Source organism: Calypte anna, chromosome 7 (assembly GCF_003957555.1).
Source record: "Calypte anna isolate BGI_N300 chromosome 7, bCalAnn1_v1.p, whole genome shotgun sequence".
Lineage (NCBI taxonomy): Eukaryota > Metazoa > Chordata > Aves > Apodiformes > Trochilidae > Calypte > Calypte anna.
Window position 1 is genome coordinate 11,551 of NC_044253.1, and position 23,384 is coordinate 34,934.

Sequence of the window (23,384 nt, forward strand, 5' to 3'; positions counted from 1 at the left end):
TTGTACAAGAAATACTGTCTGCTTCTTCCGTATGATGTTTTATTAGGATATGCCAACTAACTCTGAAAGGATTAAACACAACTTTTATTATAAATCTGAATTAACTTTCTTCAGAAATGAGTTGTAATCATTTTCACATAGGCCTTAACCTTCACTTTTTAAATAAATGTTGCAGAGCTGTATCTCAACTAATTGCTGCAATGATACTTATGTGTGTTGGTACCAAATATCCAATGCCTAAGGTTACCAGAAATGTGCTATTTCCTTAGCATTCCTTTTTTGTTGTTTTGTTTTTGTTTGGTGGTTTTTTGTTTGTTTGAGTCTTGCTGGCAACAGGCTACCCCATGTAACACTAGTGAACTCTCAATCATGCGAGTGTGTTTCAGTTAAGGCATTCCCTCTCTTCCACAGGTTAGTTTTACATCCTGTAACAATAAACTAAAGTATTTCAACATACTGCACTCATTGCAGATACATTATTACTGTTGTAATTTAAAAAGCTAACAAATATTTATAGCAAATATAATTTCATTACATGTATCACAATTTATCGTACCACCATTCATATAAAGCACTTAAATCCAAAATGGTCAGAAATACTCTTAAATATCTGCATAAGAATTTACAAAGATTAGTCAAGATATGCCACAGACTACAGCTCTCTAAGTTTTCAAGTGTTAAGTTCTGGTAGATATCCATGTCTAAATAAAATGGACAATACCAGTGGAGATGCATACCTCTATTGTCTTTATTTATAAAGAAGTGACAACACTAGAAAACACATTGATAACCAGTGCTTTGAACAGTGAAGGAGTGATCTAAAAAAGTCTGATTAAACAGAACAACCTTAGATCTTTATCAAGTTGTGTGTCTGCCAGGAATGCTGAAATGCAACTTTATACCTGCAATATTCCACATAATAATATCAAATATAATCTCCAATTTCCAAATTGGTACATAAAAAAAGCCACCACTAACTCTAGATATTAGAAGACCACTGCAAGTTCTTATTGCTTTTTGAGTAAAATAATAATCTTCAAATAAATGAAAACTCAAATAACCTCTACAGTATCTTGCTCAACCCCCTGTTCATTTACTAACACTGGAAGCAATCAGTTCTTGTACGATGTGGCAACCGAGGCATTTAAAAACCCCCAAACAAAACCTATTTAATACATGGACATCCCCACCCTCCCTTCCCACCCTCACCCTGAAACCCACTTTAACCATTTAGTGCCAGTAGAAGAGCAAAACTCAAAAGACAAAATCAGAAATCTGACTACAGTAAGAAGGAAATATAAAGGAAAATATAGCTTCCTTGAATGTTCAAAATCTGGCATCTTCCAAAACAAAGCACATCATCCTCATCATTTTAAAAAGGTAAGTTGCTTTATGCATATCAAATCCTCACACATGCTGAGTAGTTCTCAAATTCACAGAGTTCCACTGTGCAGCAGCTGATTTTGAATTCAACAATGCTTTAAAAATTACAGTAATATTCAATGCGCTTTTACTGAGGGGAAAAAAGGGAAAAAAAAGCATGTTGATGACTTCCTTGCCAGATCAGCATTTCTGCAGCAATTCCATTTGCTTCTTGCAGCATGAAAGTTCTTCAGCAGCATCAGTCTTCAGAATCATCCTCAGAAGCTGCTGGAACAACACAGTATAATCATAAACCTTGACAAGGGACTGTAAAATTAAAGCACTTCACAATGAGTAGTGGAAATTAAGCTAATTTTATACTGAAGAGCAGACTCTAATACCCGCCCAAACCTCATGTAGTTACATAGCTTAATTCTGAAACGCATCTTGTGTCTGAAAAGTAAATTCTTTTCAAACTGAAACTCCAGTGTCCTCCTGCTGTTCTTCCTCAAAATAAAAGGAAGAAAAATTAATTATGCCAGAGATTCAGCTTTCATGTAGTTTTTACAGTGGACAGTTCCAACAGTAGTCAGAGGAGAATATATTCAATCCATGACAGCAGCACCCAACAAAAGGGAAACTACTCAAAAAGTTAACCATTTGGATACTAAAGTATCTGGAAAGGTTCTGCAGTCTAAACAGACAGAAAGACCAAAGAAAAAACAATGCATTTTGCTCAATGCAATTAAGTCAGGCCTAATTGAAATCAGCTCCTCTATCAACCTCCACTCTTTCAGAATATACAAAATGAATATAAACCACACATATTTATAGGTTTTTGTGTTGCAAGGTAAATTCAAAGACAAACTTGCACTCATCAGCTATGATTTAACAAGTCAATACACACACCAGCAATATGTTTGTAAAGCATTATCTTGACTAAGAAATTTTTTCCGTGCCCTCAAGCAAACTCTGGAGTCCAAGAAGTCATTACACTTGAGTAATTTGTTCCACCTCTGAACACAGAGAGGTCTGTTTCCTCACTTCTGCAGTTCTTAGAATGCAACTACAGTAGCATCAACAATAGACTTAGAATTCAGCATCCCTCATCTGCATGTTAGATAAAGCATGAATTAAATGCACATCAAATTACTGTGTACAATAGCACTCATGAAGTTTCTTTTTTGTTTTAAACAGGATGCATGGAACTTCAGAAGAAATCCTGACTCCAGTCCACCACTGCGTGCTCTAAATGCAGAAATAATCCTCTGCTCCTTGAACTAGAACTTACAGACACAGACACACACACACCATTCCTTATTGTGCTCCAAATGCATACATTCTATACAGTGAAAATTCTTATACAAACTTTGAATGTTAACAGAGATTCACAGGCACGCTAGGGAAAAAAGGTAGATCCATTACCCTTTTATGACCTGTTCATTATATCCAGAAACAATACTTAGATTCAGCATATATTTACCAGAAGTTAGCATATAGTTTTTAATTTAAGCACAATAAAGAAGCCATTAGGTGAGAAGTAAGCTAGTTCTTTGCCAAAATTGACAACAGTTAAATTTCATTCTTGAAGTTCACAAGGAGTCTTGAAGTCTACACAAGGAGTGTAGACAACCATTCAATCAAAATACAGAAGAGGAAATGGCAAGAAAAGTACAGTCATTTAAGAGCAATGAAATTCAACTTCAAGCGTTTCTTTTCTACCAGGCCTCTCATCTAAAATGCTACCACCTCAAGGTCAGCACCAATAACCAAGCTGTAATTAATAAGGAATCTTATTATCACTTGTAGAAAATATTTCCATGGTTCAAACAACTCTATGCCTGTTGGTAAATTCATCATGGACAATTAAAAACAGCTCTCTCTCAGAATAATTCTACGGATAACGGAAAAAGCACTGCTGGATAAAGTCAAGTTTTCAGCAATTAGGTTTGGTATTATGAATCTTGGCAAGGAGGATTGTACTCATTTAACTTTTGAGTTGACCTAATGGGAGGGGAGGGGAAGAGGGGAAGCACCTACTTTCAATATCTTCCATATGTGCCTGAAGAGTTCTTGCAAGGTTAATAAACTAGAAACAAGGCAGAAAGAAAGTAGTTTAAAAGTTGCAAAGTTATCTGCAGAAATTTGCAACAAGTTAGCAAAGTTTTCTTCACTTTTTATATCCCAAAGCTTCATCCCAGAAGTTGTTTATCCTAACCCATTTCCCCAACTTAAAAAAATCAATTCAAATTTAATTTAAATCCCCACACATTAGACTTCAAACGGTTATTTGAGCTTTCACTCTATGTCAAACGTTTCTAATAGCAGTTAGTAGAATCATTTTCATGTTCTACAGTCTGTAAAACATCAATTTTGAAAGTAGCACACATAATCAAGTGCCAGTTTTCATTAAACTGTTCCTACATAATAATAAAAACATCTGTAAGGACTGCATTAGCTGGATACACTTCACTATTAATGTGGCAAAGCAGAGCCCTCTGACTGAGGTTAATGAAAAATGCATAAATACACTTAGAGAGTTTAACTGTAAATAAAAAGTTGAAGAGCAGGATTACAGTTGGACAATAGTGGTTATGTTAGAAGTATAGGCTATCAAAACCCAAAGCCACAATCCCCAAGAATACAAATTCCTTAGGCAACTTGCAAAGTCTCAGCCAATTGTTTTTTTCCTGTCAGTCAGCATCTACACCACTGTTTCAGTAACAGTCCAGATGCTGAGACACAGCAAATATAAAGAAATAGAATATAATGCTACAGTTTCCATAGCTCAGCTGTATACACTGATGCTCTGGCTGGTTTAAAGTGCAGCATCACACACTGCACTTCAATGCTGCCTCTGAAGAAAAGTCTGTAAAAATGTCTTATTTCTGCAATGCCTGTAAATATTTTTTATGTATCTACAATTTTAGCAGCGAAAACTGGACATTTTGTTTGTGGATCATAGACTACAAGCTTGACATTCTGTGTACAGAGAAGAGAATATCACTGAGAATATCACAGAATATCAATACAGAGAAGAGAATCACTGCTCTAATATAGTAAGAGAATAGACCACAGTCATGCCTCTACCCCAAAGGCCTAGTACTGGCTAGCTAACATTCCAGTAAGCACTGAACAAGCTTGATATTCTCAATTCTTTATATGTAATTAAAAAAACCCACATCTTTTCAGAAGTTTAGTTTTCATAGAGCACCGAATCATCCTCTAGTGTCAAATCAACCATACACCATTTCTGAATTAATCACTATGCAGGAGTAACTCTGTGTGATCTCTTATTGGTATAATGTGTGCTTACTTCATTTCTAAGCCACACTACTTAAATTACAAGAATCCAGTCAAATACAACTAACAAGAGCTTTGACTAATGCCAGAAAACCAAACTAGTAGTAGCTAGTCAGTTTCAGGATGCAATATACAAAGTATGTATTAGCGTGAGAAACAGCAGACAAACACTGCAAGGTCTAGACGTCTGCAATGTAGACAGGCATCATGAGAAAAATTCATCAAGTGAAACAGTCCAACATTCCTAACTGCATGTTTTGTAAAACAGGATGCTCACCTTCCCGTTTTGCATAAATTCACAAGAACACACATGCGAAACAATGAATTACCAACAACTCTGATAAAAATGATTTTGCAACGCAGTAACTGCAATAAAGCAACACCCTGAGTTTCACACTAAACAGGGTGTTACTGCATTGCCAAACCCATGCCATTTTAGACCTGTACAAGCAATTTGTGCCAAAAAACAACTGTATACTTACTCTGACTCGTGTGCTGGCCTCACTTGCAGTTCCCAACATATCAGAAAAGCGCTGCTCACATAAGTGTAACAACACTACAAGGTAGAGACCAGAGCTGATAAATTCATAGTCTGCCTTATAAGAGATCAAAAGAAACATTCAGAAGGTCAGTGACAGGTCTGCATATACAACGCAAGAAGTAGAAAAAGAATTAAATTTTACTAAAAACATTCTGTGTAACACTAAAACAATTTTAAGTACTGAAAAACTATTCATACTTCCAGATCTTCCCACCCACCCCAGATCTAACATGTTATCCTTGAAGAAAAATAGAAAAAGTTCTACAAAAAAAACCAAATGTCAGTCACCATGATTAGTTCACAGGAAGGAATCTGAAAAATGAAGTCTTACACCGCTCTGGGAAATAAAAATAAAATAAAAAACTGTGCCAGTTTCTTTTCAGTGGTCTCAATGCTTTACAGATAATAAAACAAAGGGAAATACTTTAACAACTTTTTACAATGTTTTAAGTATGTTGAGGAATTATTTTCCTTTTTTAAGATAAAATTTCCAAATGCTACTGAACTTAGAGTCAATTTAAGAAAAAGTTTCAAAGCTCTTACTTGCATCAAAGTACAGAAACAGTAACCAACAATCAGTAGTGCTAAAATACAAGATGACGGCACTCTCAAGACTTTTCAGGGTCTAGCAGAACTGACAGGAACTAAAGCACTAGAATAAAAGCTTACTCTAAACAATAATAATATTTGTTTGGCCCCAAACATCAATAATGTTGATGTTTGGCCCCAAAGCTGGTGTCACTGTGCATGTTCTTTCAGCTTCTGAGGTAGGCAAATTTTATGAGTCTTTCTATAATCACAGGATACAACCCACAGAATAAGGAAAATCCTATGAATCAAATTCATTAAAATAACACCAGCTTTTTGTTACACAATCCAGTAGTTTTAAGATAACGTACTTTATACAACACAAGTAATGCTAATGGGCCTTCAATTATTTTTATATTAGGAAAGGACTTAGAGGAGCAGAAGAGGAAGCTGCTAGAGAGGTTAATTTCTAGCCACCCCAATTAAAATAAGTTTTTAATGGTACGTTTAAAATAACTGCTCAACTATGTTAAAAACAGCCAGAAGCAAAGACAAAGCATGACTTAATGAGAAATTGAATCTAGTCATACTAAGCACCCACAACACCTATGTGGCAAGACACTGGACTGCAAAGTTGGATAACAGATCTGCAACCGAGGACAAGATATATTACACTTACTGAAAGCTCAGCAATAGGAAGCACAGCAGAAAGAGAATCTGTCTGAATACTGAGGAGAAAAATCTGTTCCATGCTGACATCACTTTATGTGCACAACAGTTCTTCTGAAAAGATGCATTTTCCTTCTCTAAAGGAGAACACCCTCCTAGCACTAAACCAACACTTACCAAATTAGCCAAAAATACTAACTTGTTCATTTGCATGTGCCCTATACAGCTCATGAATGTCAAAGTCTTCCAGATTCAGATTCAACTTCTCTTTGCACAGTTCACAAGTTGTTACTGCTTCCAAGGAAGAACCTGGTGGAGAGGGGCAGGGGGAAAGTCAGTGTCAGGCTGCAACAACATGTACCTAGGATGTAACTATACAAGCATTAAGAACTGTAATTCTTAACTTTATTTTTGCGGAGCAAGGTTAGAAGAAACAAAAGCTCCTAATACTAATGTAGTGACTATCTGCTACTGTCAGATTTAAATGCTTCAGAATATTTCTTCCCTATCCATCTACAGGTATTTTGCCTCACAGTCATTCTGAACACCATATACCTCTGTTATGCAAAGTCTGGCATAAAATAATTGCATAGGCTGTTTAAATTTTACAGTGCACTCCAAGTATACACAAAACTAACTATAGAATCAGATAATCGTATAAAAGGTACACTGGAATAGCTTTAAGTTATCATAATAGTAATATTTTGTCTTAAACATTTAAAAGAAGCTGCTTCATAAGAAACAAGATGAACAAAGCAATTTTATGGTGGACTTATGTCTTGTATAGTTTAATACTGCAATTTATTTTTCCCATAGGCTGAGGCTTCTAGTACATCCCTATTCTGATGTGGATCCTCTGACACTGAGTAAACAAAGTAAATAGATGCTATAATCTTCCTTTGGTAAAGAGTATTCCAATAACACCATGTCTTCTACAAAGCCACCTTTGAGACTTAAAAAATTCTACAGATAACTTAGAAATGGTTATCCCATTTGTCACAAAAACATTTGTACAGTGTGCAATTTTTGAAGTGTTTTAACTGCCCTGAACAGGAGCTAGTATCTTATGGTTTTACATATTTATAAGTATAGTTACAATAGAAAAACATTTTTTATTTCCTACCACTCAAGAGTCTTAAAAACTAGAACCAGATACACGAGGAAAGGTGGGGAACAAACTCACCTCAAGTGGCAGAGTAGCTCTCAAGTTACACTTCTGCAATGTTGTATTTTGTCTAGTATCTGAGTAGACAATTCCAAAAATCTAATTCTCTGAATGACAAGTACACTTCTTGGAGCTACTCACATGAAAAGCTGCAGAGATATACAAACAGCCTAGAAGTGCAACACTGTCGTTTGTCCCCAGACTCTCGTTTTTCAAATAAATAACATCAGGAAGAGTAATCCTTCTGATCAGCCTACCAATGTAACTTGAAGTCTCCCTCAATCTCAAATCTGCTTTACCTGAATTAATCTTGGACTGCAACCATTTTTTCATGCACTCCTGGTGAACATACTGCAGACTTCCAGTGCATTTGCACGGCTCTATTAAAAGGTTGTCTGAACTTGCAGAGGACATCTGACAGATTCTGCATAAGTCACCCTCTTCATCTTCGGAATCTTCTAAAAGCAGGCTGAATAAGAAGGAATATCAGCAAAAGCTGTGACACACTTCATGTAAGAGTTTTTATAAAGACAATTCCATTCATCAAATTGTCCTCAATCCTATGAGGATTCAAACATATTTCTCTGAAGATAAAAGTGAGAATACAGATGATGGAGAACTGACTTGCCACCTCCTCTGAAGGAAAGCCTCCTTTTAACATCACGGCTACAGAAAACCCCCAGACCCCCTCATGTTATGTCTGGCACATTATCTCAAAAGAAAATACTAAATTACCTCTCTTTAATTTTTTGCAGTCTTTCTGGATCTCTTGAAGGTGGTATTCTAGACTTGCCACTTTCTTGTCCATCAGATTGACTCCAGCCAGAGGGAATAATATCTACAGTTATCATAAGATTGTCAGACATACTGCTTCCTAATGTTGGAGGCACTGCAAAGCGAAAGAGAGAACCAGGCAGAATTCCAGAACTTCTCCTACTGTGTGCTGAATCTGATGGGGAGGCAGTAGCTGTAGGAATACCAGATACTGCAGATGGTGATGGTCTGCTAACAGAAGCCCGACGAGGGCTATCTGATGCTTCAAGAGATGTCTCCTCACCTGACTCTCTTCTTCTGAAGACATGTTGTGATCTGGCAGTTGTATCAGAGGTAGAGATCCTTGCAGATTCATCTCTTCCTTCTCTTCTTCTTCTGGAAAATAGTGGTGTGCATCTGTTCCTCAAAGATGATGATAACCAGGATCCTGTGCTTCTACTTTCAGAGTCTGGTCTGTAATTTTCTCCATCTGATTCAGAGTTATGATTGTGTGAAACTCCTGATAAACCCCATCTTCGTCTAAGAAAACTAAATCCCTGAGAAGCTTCAGATGTCTGAAGTCCTGGAACTGCTGGAGTCGCAGCTCCATTACCGCTCGACAGAGAAGCTTGAACTCTTGGGACCACTATTGACTCTTCAGAGCCTAATGTTCTTGTATGCAATGAGTCTTGGCTAGATCTTCGAGAGAAAAATGTAGAAGACATACTAGAGGCTAAGCGAGACAGCAGCTGTCTAGTTGTTCGCCTCCCTTCACTGTCAGCTGCAGGCTCATTCAGTGACCTTTGAGAAGAAAAAACTCTTTCAGAACTACTAGAGGAAGGAGTTTCATCCCTAATAAGAGAACATGATGACTGCACACTCCTCTGGGGAGATTCTAATTCATTTCTCCTTTGTCTTGAAGGATAGCTGCATCTTGAAGAGCTCATGTTAGAGTCTCTGTTGAAAAAAGCTGGCTGATGGTCAGAAGGCAACTGGCGGTTCACAGATGCATTCAGCCTGAAAGTGCTTAATGAGTTCTCTTTTGGTCTTGCTCCCTCTGCATACGAAGAGGCAGGCCTGTCTTGAAGATCTGTTGCAAAAAAGCAGAGGAAAATACTATGACAAAATATGCTCTAATTATTACATTTCAGATGGATAACTCTTATGTGTACATGCAGAAGTTCAGGACTTTGTCACCCTTACTGAAAATCGTTTCAAATTTGGTACAGACATAGATTGGCAGAGAAATAGATTCTGGAGCAATATTAAGTTTAAATATTGCTAACAGAACTCTGAAGTTACACTGAAACCTAGACTGGTTTCAGTCTAGTTTATCCTTTTGGAGCCTGACACACCAAAATATTCAGATTATCAAGGTATCACTTACTTTGTTACATGCAAACATGAAATTTTTGACCATGTGTAAGAAGTCACAGAACAACAGCATCTCAAGAAAAAAAAGCAAACTACATACAGTACTGTTCATAATTTAAAGGTCCATTCTGCCTGTAGGCAGAGAAAGACAGGTTAATCCAGATTTCAGCAATGTAGCAGACATCACAGCACCAAAACCAAATGCATGGATAAAGCTATATAATGGCTTAAGCTAAGACCTCAGAAGTAAAGACAATTTAAAGAAACACTAGTAACATCATCTGCTCTCCCAATTACTTTTATTACCTATAGTCAATTAGATCACTACATGTTTGTGTCCTCCCCTGCTTTTTAGGTGGATGTTTGATCACTCAGTGCTTCCCAGTGGTCTGCAGAACCCCAGAAGCAATTCTGCCCTTCTCCTCTGCTATGGTAAGACCCCACCTGGTGCACAGCATCCAGCTCTGGAGTCCTCAGTGCAAGACAGACAGGGACCTGTTAAGAGTAGGTCCAGAGAAAGGAGGTGAAAATCATACAAGGGCCTCTTGTATGAGGAAAGGCTGTTTAGAAAGGAGTAGATCCACAGACACCTCACAGTGGCCTTTCAAATGGTTAAGAGGGCTTATAAAAAAGATGGGGACAGGGACACACTTTAACAGGGCATGTAGCAATAGGGCAAATTTGAAACTAAAATAGGGGAGATTCAGACACAGTATGAGGAAGAAGTTTTTCACAATGAGGGCACTGAAGCGCTAGAACAAGTTGCCTGGAGAAATGGTAGATGCCTCATCCCTGAACATTCCAGTCAGGTTGGACTGGGCTCTGAGCAACCTGATCTAGGTGCAGATTTCCCTGCTCACTGCAGTGGGTTGGACCAAATGACCTTTAAAGGTCCTTTCCAACCCAAAATGTTCTATGACTCTCAGAAGTGTATTTTCTGTATATACTGTGTAAGTACCTCAACACACTACGAAGAATTCTACTGCAGCTGAACTGCAGTCAATATTACAAGCACCCGAGCAGGATAATATCAGTTAGCCTCCTTCCTCAAATGACTAGATTTGAGGATGACAGAGAAAAGGAACCAGCTGAAGCCCTCTCCTCTCATAAGGAAACTTTTTCAATATCTTAACAACTTAACACATATTAAAGAGATCAAGGTAGGAGACAGAAGCTTTCTCTAGGTATTCTGGAATTGAAACCTTTCATATTTGTAGTTTTGGTGGGGTCTTGTTGTTTGGTCTTGGTTTTGAGGGCTTGGTGGGGTTTTTGGTGGCTTTTTTCTTGATGGATTCTGCATTACAGTCACTATTTACTATGGAAAATGAGCTTTACCCAGTGTAACTAAACAAACATCTTCACAGCTGCCAAGCATCTGCCATATGGTTTTAATCACACAGCAGGGAACACAGTTAGGAGTTAATTTTTTAGCACTCAACAGTGGCACTACCAAGAGAAATCATGTTAAGAACTAGAATTGAGAAGAAAACAGGCTCACTGACTGTTCACAGTAAGTGGCAAACACTGACACCATTTTGTGACTGTATCTACAAGCTAGACCATGCATCCATCCTTTGATAGTTTAGCCAACACATGGGACGTTGCCAGCCAACTTCATTTAAAAGAATACCATAAAATGAATAGATCTTTTGGCTTTGTGCTTTGAAGAAAATATTAAAAGAACATGTGTAGAAACCGACAGGCACACAACCTATGAGTTTACAAGCTTTCAGTTGTACAATACATACGTGCTGAAGATGAAAAGTCACTATTTCTGTAGCTGTGATCCACCAAGTTATTAACAGACAGATCTGTTCTTCTTTCTAACTCTCTTCGCTCTCTCATCAGCTCAGTTCCAAGGGAGCCAAGCATCACTGATGAAGATCTAGGAATCCTACTGTACCTCCAAGAAGAATCTATGAAGAAAAATTTAAATAATTAAATAATTAAATAATTCCCCTGGTATTGTAGTAGTTTTATGCATGCATTTTGGTTATACCATACCAAGGATGAGTCTAACAATACTAATAAGCCAATCAAGTGGCCAGCTGCCAACATAAAGCCAAAGATAAGCAGCACTCTGCTGATGCTGGCACTTACTCAATCTTGCAGGGAGTTAAGTTCTGAAAGCTAACCCAGAAAAAAAGTAATATTACTTTCCTGAAGAATCAGACTCAGTAACACTCATACAAGACAGGAGGAAGAAGAGAAATACCATCTTCCTTTTTAATTGTAACTAATTATTAAAAAAGCTTCACAATATGGCTAAACAGCACTTTGAGACTTAGTAAACACTGCCATTCTAATGATGCTTCTTAAAGGCTCCTATAATTCATTTACCAGAAACACAGCTGAAACTTAAATGCAGCTTAGACATATCTTTAAGATCAATGACTAATACTTCTCTTGCTCATACTGCACAGTAAAACACTTCAGTTTAAAAAGGGATCTTGTTTTTTTGCTAGCAGCTCCAACAACTAAATAGGGAACTGTACATACTTTGTCTGTGAACAAAACTCTTGTTCCAAAAAGTGTTCTTCAGTGGCTCTGAAAAATCCACCTTGATTTTGTCATACTGCTAACTTATAAATTCTTATTTAAGCATTCATTGGTCAGCAGTGTGATGAGCAACCAACCTAGAAATTGAAAGACAGATATTTCTACAACATAATGAGAAATGTTAACGGTGGTAATTTTATTAACACAGTAGAAAGCATGAGGAATACTGGGGTTTTGAGCAAGAATTTAACACCTTTTATTTGGATGGTGTATGTATGGTTCCTTAAGGATACAGAAAAAGAACACTGAAACATATTCCTAAGGGTAATCTGAACAGAGCTGTCTGTTTCAAAATATTGTAGAAATAAGTTCTATATAGGGTTTTGATCATTATTTCCTGACCTTTAGACTTAGCATATTGCTTACCTACATCTATCCAAGTATCACATATTTATTTGTGCTTTAATGAAAATCTCTTTTTGTCCTGAAAGTCCTCCTAGTTCAGAATGCTTATTCTTCCCTGGCCTGTTAGGAACAAATTCTTTGCTGTGAATGTGGGGAGTCCCTGGCCCAGGCTGTCCAGAGAAGCTGTGGCTGCCCCATCCCTGGCAGTGTCTCAGGCCAGGCTGGATGGGGCTTAGAGCAACCTGGTGAGAGGTGTCCCTGCAGATGGGTTGGAAGTGACCTTTAAGGTCCCCTCTGACTCAAACCATTCTACAGTTCCATGATTTTATAAAGTGAGTTTAGGCCCTGCTAAAAAAACTATTTCTTCCCTCACCCCTAACAACAATAGTCTAACCAGCCATGACAGTATGCTTCTTGAAACACAGAGCTAAAGTAGATTTTCTTTCTGCTGTTCCTGGTACGCGTAGGTTTGCGCACAATTTGACTCATGAAGTAACAGCAGCTCCACTCATTCCTTCCTTGAAATATCAACCAATTAAGACATACTAGAGCCACGAAGTTCAGCTTTACTGCAAACAGAATAGGTACAGGTAATAATTTTGAAATTACAAGAGTACAACTGGATTTTCAAAAAACCATGTTATCAGCATTCTCTGTACACTAGATACTGCTATGAGTATGAACATACACTTCTGGTAGGCATAGGTTTTAATATTTAATAATGATAAAAGCATAGAATTTCAAAGCAAGTCTTTAAAAACTTGATCTTACTACTCAGACGACATTCAGGCAACTCAGCTCTGGTAAGCAACATCTCACCTGAAAAGGGAGTCAAGCTGTTACTTCTCACAGAAGAGGCAGAGGTACAAGACAGCTTAGGTCTCTTGGAGTCACTATCTCGCTGCTGGCTATGCAGTCTTGAATATGCTCCCTGAATTCTCTCAGACTCACCATAACACCCAGATGTAAAATGAGAAGACGACGATGTAGACTGAAATAACATTTTAAAAATTGCAGACACATTATTTCAGATGTGCTTACACCGAAGGGAAGTGTATGTAATGTAAGAGTCATAAAAATTGTGAAGAACTTTTAGATGCAAAGCCTTTTTATTTAAAAATAAAGCAGGATTTATGCTTGTGTTCTTGATCATTCCCAGTTTTACTCAAGACAACAGTTTTACTCTACCAACAAACGCCAGTTTCTTTAACAATCAGCATTTTTCCCTTTATTGATGGATGAGGCTTCCAGGGGAAAAAGACATTTCTGACTTATAATATGCTATAAGCATGTAAAAAATCTCCTAGGAAATGGAATTTTGCTGTCCAGAAACAGCACACAATGATCAGCTTCCTTATTTTATTTAAAACTTTAACTAATCCAGCTATTTTTTTCCAACCTAAAATATAAATAACTAAGGAATCAGCTCTATCTTCTAGTAAACTGTTTAGATAAGATGTTTTGATTACATTAAGTTCAATGCAACTCAGTTTGGAGTAAAGAAGGGCTACAAAACAATTTTTGCAGAGTACAGCACTGAAATAAAACAGTTTTCAGAAACTAGTATTAAAAAATAGAAAAAAATGGGACAGCCTATAAAGCTGTTGGCCTGGTTACCTGCAGCCAAGGCATCCAATTTCCACTATAAAAGTTTTGCATTTATTATTTTGACACAAAAAACTTGACCTCAATCAAAAAGTTCAGTTCAGCCATTGCCCTCCCATGAAGTATCTACAACAAAGATCCTTACAGATAACCAAATCAAAGTAGATGTTACAGTTCTGTTTTGGGTTTTTTGTTGTTGAGGTTTTTTTACTAAGCTTATGCCCCTTCTTTTTTAGTCTTTAAAAAGAAAAAATATCTGACTGTTTCTCTTATCCCATCATAAAAGACAAATGGGGAAACACAAACACCACAAACTGAGTACAAAGCAAGGTTAACCTCCCTCATAAATCACCTGTTTTGTTATTTGGTAAATGGTCACTTGCAGTAGAACTTAAGAGAAAAATTAACCTTGATGTAGAAAAAAGAAAGTACCACTAGACTTAACTAGATCTGTTACACTTTCAACCACAGACCCTATCTGCATTTCAACTCCATCTAGGCACCTACCAAGACTTCCTCTGAAGGCCAGCACTGCCACTCTAGTTCCTCCCTCCCTTCCACTTACCTCCAAGTGTCTTCACCTTTAAGTTACAATAAGAAAACAAACACCTGTTTAAGGTGCAGCACTCTCATGTACCAAAACATCTTTCAGCTTGCCATGAAGCAGAATTTTCACATGTGCACTACCTTCCTGCCAAGCAACTTCAGATTTATGTTTTTCCCATCTTAATATTTCTACTGCAACAGAAGTGGCTTTTTTTGTCACTCTATCCTGCACTACATTAGGCATTATGAAGGCACATTCTGAAGCCCAGTTAAGGCAAGGTGTTTAGGCCTGAGCCTTGGATCTCAGTCAGGTGACAGTTCATTTTTTTTTCAGAGTATACTGTAAGCAGTATGTAAGCAATCACAGACTATGAACCACTTCTACTCCACTACATTTTCTAAAGTAGGCCTCCAAACCCATGAACTTTATGTTAACTCACCAATCTGGTACCATGCAAAAAACAGACCACCTAGAAATACCTGATGGAACAAGCTGAGTATAAACTAATTTTGCCACCTCTATGACTACGACACAGATGAGATTCTAATCACCCTTTCCCTTTTAAATGGATACTAGCAGATCACTATTGTCATGCTCTGAATCATTTCTTACCATTGGTATCCTCTTGCCTCTGCCTTCCCTTCACATCCTGAGTTAATAAAAAGCTACTTACCTAGAAACTTGACAGTGAACCCTTTGTACCAGCTTTTCAGACTAAAGTAAAAACTGTTTGCTGGGGGAGAAAACTGTGTGTTGAGGGGTTTTTTTGTGGTTTTGCTTAGGTTTTTTTTTGGCTTTAAGTATTACACATTAACGATTCTCACCAATCTGTTTCTGCTTCCTAAAAATCTTCCAGAATGTGGATGATCAAGTGTCCCTGAGTAGCGAGTTGGAGAGGATGCTGAAAGCTTCCAAGGAGTTTCATGGGCGTCTCGTTCTCCAATTCCCCAGTCTCTACTGGAACTATTCAACACACTGGATTCCTGAAGAACAACATGCTTATCACATGCATCCTGTAACTCAAAATTAACTCAGTATCTGATCTGAACATTGAAAACAAGGAGAAGTACAGGTATTAAGAAAGCTCACAACCTTTCATAAGAAACCTCAAGGCATATCCAAGAAGAAATGAAACAGGCTTAAGGGAGAACCACTGGCAAAAAGGAATTTCAAAAGTATTCTAGCCAGTTGTCATCTCCTTTATCTGTCCTTTCATTTGACTGTAGGCAATAAAAAGCTGAACTGTAAGGGTTTTAAGGCATTACTCCTACTTAGATACTCCAGCAACAGGGCAGAATTAAGGACTTCACTTTCAAGTGTGAAGTTTAAAAAGAACAACCCACCCACAGAAAAAGAATCTCTGTGACAGCCAACGTGCCACAATAAAAGTGGGGGGTTTGGCCCCTAAAGCAAGCCATCTGTCTTGTCATGGTCATCAGCTTTAACATAAGAAAGAGTGGGTGCATAGAGAGAGGGGGAAAGAGGACAAAGAATATTTTAAGCCCACTATCAGATAATTATTTTTACATAAGGAGTGTGATCTGTCCTAGTAAAATTGAGGGACAACAAATGTAAACTGTCATTACGTTATTATTCCTTAAAAATACACCACACTACTGCAAATTACAAAATACATTCTCCAAGTCTTAAACACTTTCATTTTACCACTGCTTACTTCAGTCTTTTCTAAAGATCCATTATTATGCTATTGGTAGGGAAGGTTTGCACATTAATCATTACCAATTCCAACTGCATTCCATGCAAGCAGCAGAAATAATTTCCATTTTTCACTATAGAATTGAACCTTTTGTGTCCCTTAAGTTTCTTATAAACCACTGATCTTCAAGACCACCATAAAATAGTAAACAGAACTGGGTATAAAATCACTTTGGCCTTAAAAAATAAGATGAACAGTTCTAGCAGTGGATTTTAGACACAGAACAAAAATAGCCAATCCAGTCTGATAGATACAATAAACTAAGACTGTTTGGCAAAACAGTCCTAGGAATAAACATTGTTTGCTGCTTTACCTCAGAACAAAGTGCTCAGATTATTTGAAGTCTGATGTCTGCAAGGCAATGACTGTCCCTGTTTAATGTCTTCCAAGCTAGTCAGAAACTCTAATCTTTACCATGACTACAGAGCAAGTTTCCAATAATGATATTGGAAATTCTTTTTAACATACAATTCCGTCTAATTTTAACAACACTCCTAGTTTCACTGAATTTAGTGAATAGGTGATAATTAAGGAAAGACACTGCAATTTAATTTGCTCTAGTCACCGATATTAGTAAAATCAATAGAAAGAACAGACCCCCAGCCATTTTATTACAGTGTTTGTAAGTGACTATTTTTCCATCCTCTTTCTACAAACTACTAACTACAGTACTTTGTCACTATTTCTTAAAAGTGGTATTAGAATTTAAAAAGCTGAAGAAATGTTCATGCTCAAATGCAAAATTAACCGTGAAAATAACTCATCAGTAAGTTTTCCCACATTTTAGAATCTCGGTAGGTTTCCCTATTATTTCACAGCTGGCTCCTCTCCCCCACAAAAGCAATTGGCTTAGTGTAAAATGTTACACATGAAATAGTAAATGCCTTTACCCCAGACCTATTGGGCACAAGGCCTAAATGTATAAACATACTGGCAGAACAGCATGGTGTGTAGGCCTAATGGTCCTCTTGTTATCTTGAAAAAATGCAAAGAAATCAGGTACTGCAGTACAGTCTACTGTCTCCTCTCAGAACTGCAGCAGATTCCTGTACTTTTTGCACCATCCACATGTGAAGTGTAATGCCCTTTACATACCAAATTTCAAATAAAATCTACATTTTACCCCAACAGAAAATTCCATTCACCCAGGCTGGACCGCAGTGACTAACAACAGAACCTATCCAGAGCATCAGGAAGCCCTTCACTCATTGAAAAGCAGGTTTAAAAGATGAAGATACAAACAAAAGCAGGTAAAGATGGAAAACTTGGAACTACCAGTTCAACTGAAGAACACTGTCACTGGCCTGGTTAAAAAATCCTTACATTATAAACTCTTTGGTTTTTTGGGTTTTTTTTCACAAATGCAATGCCCTAGTAGGGACTTTTCCCTTTATTTCCCTTTTTTGTGTATGTGTTTCTTGCTGAAAAACACACTACATGCATTAATAATTTGCAGAAAGAGACAAAAAGCATTACCTCGTATCCAGATTCTAATGTCCGTGAAGATTCTCTTGCTCCATATGCACTGGCTAAACTGTTCCCAGTCAATGTTCTAGATCCTAGTGCAGAGCTGGAGGCCTGAACAGATATTCTTCGAGGAATCCTTGATGGTTTTGATTCCATTCTTTGTATGCTGTGCAAGGACATAATGATTATTTTTTTCTCTTAGAAGCAGGGACCAATGTGCAAAACACACACAAGCCATTCTGAGTATCATAAATATGACTCGCATATAAAAATTTTTAGAGGGCTGTTATCTGCCCCTGCATCAGCAAGATGGGGAAATTATTTCTTCCCTGGTTTTTGTAACCTCTTCTTTACATCTGCTCCTATTCCATGTTAGAAAACTAGAAACACAGCCCCTTCTGCTCAACTTATTACAATATATTCTTGCTATTATATTACAAGTGTGACTCCCTTAAGAACTCTGCAGCACTAGTATTAAGACAAAATAAACCAGGAATCAGGGAAAGGCCTCTCACATTTCCAAAATACACATATAATTTTTTTATTAAAAAACTGTATCTCAACACTTGCAGAAAACACACTCTTGACTTATTCTTCCAAGTCAAAACTACGAAACTCCACTCTCCTGTGGAAAAAAAAAAACACATGTAAAGTCTGCCTGCCTTGAAGAAATACTTAAAATTCTTCAAAGACAACCCTTGAAAATTTAGGTATACAAAAGAGCACATGCTGTCTCACAGATAAGTTTACCTTTGAGTCACTTTTGCTGTTTTTGGTATTTCTATGTATTTCAAAATAAATGCTGGTGCCTTTTCCACAAATCTTGTAGTCATTACTGTCCTTGAAGGGATATCTTGACTTAATGGTGCTCAGATAGCTGCTCCAGATAGCTACCTAACTGGTTCGTAATATTCCCACATCCTGCTCCTCAGAATGGCACAGACAGACTCAGACCTCAACAGATAGTTCTTAAATTAAAAATTTAAGAGAACTGCAGTACCATCAGTGGTATGGTGCAGGAAGAGTAGCGTTTTAACTATCAACTCCAAAATCGATGACAATGCCCCCGGTACAGGGTGATTTGCAGAAGTGATACAATCTGTTTTATTTAACCACTTTTAATCCTGGCCTTTCTGACAACAGGAATAACCTAGACCAGATAAAAATTATCAACTGGTCAAAGGACTTTTCTTTGAACTTTTTTTTTTTTTCCCTACAAGTCAGCCATGCTCATCAGTAACAGGCTGAAAAGCTGCTGAATCAGTCCTGATGTACTTTATGTCTGGCTGCAGTTCCAAAAATTCAGTTCACATCCTCAGGACTTTCAGTCTTAGCCAAAAGTCATGCTGCATTATGTCTTCTGCCTAGTGAAAGTTTATACAGAACTCCATGGACCAAACAGTTAAACAGCAGAGACTAATTTTGTTAATGAAAGGATTTTTTTAACCACTGTCCTGGTGCATGTTCAGTTACTAGATTTACAACACAGGTCACAACAGAAAGTAGCCCAAGTGCTTAATCTTGCAAGTAGGACTTTTTTTTCTCTTTTTTTTTTTTCTCTTTTTTTTTTTTTAATTTGGGAAAAAAAATCATAACATAAAGCATAAAGTGAATGTTTACATATGTGTACCAAAGCACTACTGAGTTATACTACAGAGAATCACACTACCTTCTAGACCATGCTTCAGACATTAGCAACCCATTTGCTTTTGCCAGAGACATCACCAGCTTAACAAGACCAGTTCAGGAACCTGAAACTCTCACTTACCTAGCTTTGGATTGGGAATTTGAAATCATTAATTTATTCAAGTTCCAAGATCACATTTAAACCTCTAAGTAAATACTGAGCAATTGTACCCAATTTTCAAAGCTGTAACTACAGCAATATTGATTCCAAAGTCCAGAACACTGTCAGTCATGGAAGTTTACAAGGAATTCAGTAAATTCAAATCTAATAATCTAAGATACACTACTTCAGTGGATCACTTGTGGGGAAAAAAAAAATATTGTATTTCTTAATTTTTGTGACATTAGAGAAGACACTGCAGTAATGGTTAGTGCCTTAGAGCAATCTGCCATGAAGTGCACTGCAAGCTTGTCCGAAGCTGCACCGAGAGTGAAAAAGTTGCAACTTCAAGTTGCAAATCATGTTATGTAATAAAAACTAGGGTGTATTTTGCACAGGCTAACTTGATGAGATCTGACACCCAAAGCACTGTTTATCTACGGTTTATACTAGTACAATAGATAAAGGACAAGCATGCAGAGGATGTCAGTGCCTGACAAAGCGCACCAGAATTACTGCTTTTGTTAAGGATCATTCTGACTCTATGTCACTTTGCTTCCAGGTGTGGAACCAAATGAACTAAATAATTCCATTAAAAGTCAGACAAAGGTATCTGTAGGTTCTAGAAGGAGGAATTGGAGCTCCTACCGTAGCAGTTAATGTCCAAAATGACTAGAGGGACGAGACAGAAGTGAAAGAAGTTAGAACTTCAAGACCAAAATAGAGATCATCTAATACTAATAAAATTGCTTATGCATAATCCACAGACAAAAATAAGAGGATTCAGACAGAAAATTATATGGTGGAAGACTGGACACCAGAACCAATGATCTCCAGAAGTTGAAATGGAGTCTAGGATTAGCAAATTTCTTCTACAAACATAGATAAAAGGGTACAAGAGTAATTTTATCCTGCAGCAGTAACCCCAAGAGGACAATGTGATCAGCTTCATGTAATAAATTAGCACACCTTGTGATTTCAACCTGAATATGTCAGGTTGATACTATGTACATCATTTTTTTTTTCCTCTAAATAAAGAAATCTTGCATAAACTGTGGATAAAAAAGATCTCAGAACTAGATAAAGACAGCACACTAGAACATGCAAAATTAATGTCAGTTCATGCATACACATTATGATTAATTTCTTTAATACAACCATACTCCTGGCCTCAGCCAGCAAATATGGAAGATCTGCTATAAAAATGAACCAGAATTGTGTAAGAACAGGCACTTGACAAAAGGAATCCTTCCATGTTGGATGCAGAAGTGGAAAGGTACTGAAAAAAGGCCTTGCAATCTAGGCAAAGTTCTGCTGGAGGAGACTGGATTTTATCTTTGCTTTTCAACAAAGATGAAGTGACATGAATGACATGAATCATGCCATTCAGATTAATACACGTGTGTATATCTGCCAAATGAAGTCAATGGAGCCATGACTTGAATATATTCAACAGAACCACATACTAGGCATCTCAAAACTAGTTATCAGTACTACTAAGAAGTCTTCTGGGGTTGTTTTGCTTGGTTGATTGGTTTTGTCCAGACTGCTTTGAAAACCGTTTAAAATACTGTATCTCAGAAACCAAAGCAGCAATCCTCTTCATGGTTGGATTGAATATATACAATACACATGTAAGACTTACACTGATTGTAGTAACACAAGGAGGTGGTCAAGGTAAACCTGCTAAGCTACAGCAGATCACAAGACAATGTGAGACAACAGTATCTGTCTGCAAAGGGAATAATGTGTTTGGATAGGATATTTCATAATGAGAATGCTTCTCTTTCATGCAGAGTATTAGCATCTTGAGGATTTTTTTGAATGAGCACAAAGACACTCAAAACCTCAAACATTTTGTTTATCGATACAGGGATTCAACAAATCCCAAGTGGTAATTAACATACTGGAATGAATTCTCTAACAACTAAACAGTCAATTTACATAGAAGGTATTGAAGCTGAAAAATATTTAAATGATTTATCTGATAAACAAATTAAAAAACCAAAACACACTAAATTGTCCTGCAGTCTGGACTGATTTAAAAGCCTGTTGTTGCCACAATGGAAAAGAATGACTTACTCAAATATCACACCAGCTGTGACCTTCAATGAGCAACTTCAACATGCTAATCTGGCAAAACACACTTCTTGCTTCTCCATCATTTTGACATGACTCATGCTGGTACCCAAAAACAAAGAAATGAGAAAGGGAACAGCAAAGTGTGAAGCACTCTTCTCATCAAAGCAACATATGTCATGCCACATTATGCAACTTAGCAATCAGAACCTCATGGAACCTGGAATAAGGGATACATGTTGCCTCTCAAGACTTAGCAAGAAAGAAAGTTCTGAAATCAAATTTCAAATTTGAAATTGTACCTGGGAAACAATATGACCAACTTGTAAAAGAAGGTGGAGCTGAACAGTCTATTTTCGGTACATGGCTTAAATGTCCTGCTGTCATCCCTCCAACTACATTATAAAAGATCAGCTAGACCTAATTGAGGTCTAGTAGAGGTAACAAGAGATAAAGGATCCAAGAGGCCTTTGAAGGAAAGCAGCACAATCTCAAATGCTAAAAATAACACGAGTAGCCAAGTATTTCAAATAATAACTTCTCACTCCTCCTCTTTTGCTTTGACTCTCTTTACTGAAAAACAAGTTGCAATTTGAGGTAGTAATGTCTATCAATAAGAAAAGTCTTTAAAAGCTTCTACTAAGAGCTTAAGGCATTCTTGTACCCTCAGCAAGACAGAAACACAAACTTCACTCCTAGCTCCTACATCCAAGTTTTCTAACCTGAAACCCTGTGGTTACACTTCCACCTTGAGCTTTTACGTCTACAGTTTTTTGTATGGTTTGATATACAACTTTTCAGAATACTTTCTCCTGAGCAACTTGCCATCACGTGTCTTCCTCGGTATATCATCACTGTCATGGTTCTTTATGATAAACAAAATGCACGGTCTGCACATTTCTTTGTACAGGATCCCTTCTCAAACTTCAATCAATGAAGACTAAAAGAAAACTCAGCTGCCCCTCAGCAGTACCACATGCAAATAAAAATATTTACAAATCCCAACCGTCCGTCTACACTGCAGCTCCTGGTGCCATGACGCTGGGCCGTTCCCCCAGACTGGAGCCAAGTGAAGTGGGCAACAGTCCCTCCTCCTCTCCAGGCTTCAGGGGAGAGGCCCGGACAGCGTGGCCCAGGCTCAGGCACCGGCCGGGAGCTCCCGGACCGCCGGCGCTGCGCCGCCCGTTCTGCTCCGACCCGCAGGGGAGAGGCTGCTCAGAGCGAGGAGAGGAAAGGAGCAGAGAGGGTGTCATGCAGCTCCGCTGACAGAGAAGGCGCGAAGGCGTATGGCCATCTAAGGAGCCAGGCACCAGTCCCGAGACAAAATGGTTCCCCCCAGCCCTGGCGCGGAGCCGCCGGCCCCGGACATGGGCGCAAGCGGGACCATACAGGGACACCTTCCCCTCCCTCGACAGCGTAAGCAGTCTGTACTCACTCTCGCGGCACAACCCTCACGACGAAGACATTCAGGAGCGCAGGATCCACCAGAGGGGCCAAGCCAGCCCACGAGAGACACCTCTCCCCACCACACAATGGCGACGGCGCGGAGACTGCGCGACTGCCCCTCACCGCCCGCCCCCAGAT

General features: G+C 38.0%; 1 protein-coding gene across 8 annotated transcripts; it reads right to left on the reverse strand.

The window, feature by feature from the left end:
• Positions 1-315: 315 nt before the first annotated feature.
• Positions 316-23,317, reverse strand: MARCHF7 (membrane associated ring-CH-type finger 7). Of its 8 annotated transcripts, none has more exons than XM_030454327.1 (11): positions 23,236-23,317; positions 17,945-18,101; positions 15,576-15,764; positions 13,419-13,590; positions 11,444-11,611; positions 8,304-9,411; positions 7,868-8,037; positions 6,603-6,712; positions 5,148-5,261; positions 3,403-3,451; positions 316-1,647 (listed from the first exon to the last, which is right to left on the reverse strand). In XM_030454327.1, the coding sequence occupies exons 2-11, from the start codon at positions 18,089-18,091 to the stop codon at positions 1,622-1,624; spliced, it is 2,253 nt and encodes a 750-aa protein (XP_030310187.1). In that variant the 5' UTR covers positions 18,092-18,101; positions 23,236-23,317; the 3' UTR covers positions 316-1,621. The 8 variants fall into 8 exon arrangements, with proteins under 8 accessions (XP_030310187.1, XP_030310183.1, XP_030310184.1 ...); XM_030454323.1 differs by having other exon boundaries at positions 1,477-1,650; positions 5,148-5,221; XM_030454326.1 differs by having other exon boundaries at positions 1,502-1,650.
• Positions 23,318-23,384: the final 67 nt, after the last annotated feature.

What these genes read in the sequence shown, in the direction of transcription:
- MARCHF7 (XM_030454322.1), bottom strand. Translation starts at nt 18,091, where the DNA reads ATGGAATCAAAACCATCAAGGATTCCTCGAAGAATATCTGTTCAGGCC. An exon ending in TGACTTTTCATCTTCAGCAC is followed by an intron (nt 9,412 to 11,443) that starts GTATGTATTGTA and finishes TTTTTGCAACAG; the next exon opens with ATCTTCAAGACAGGCCTGCC. An exon ending in GCAGTCCAAGATTAATTCAG is followed by an intron (nt 6,713 to 7,867) that starts GTAAAGCAGATT and finishes CCTCTCCACCAG; the next exon opens with GTTCTTCCTTGGAAGCAGTA.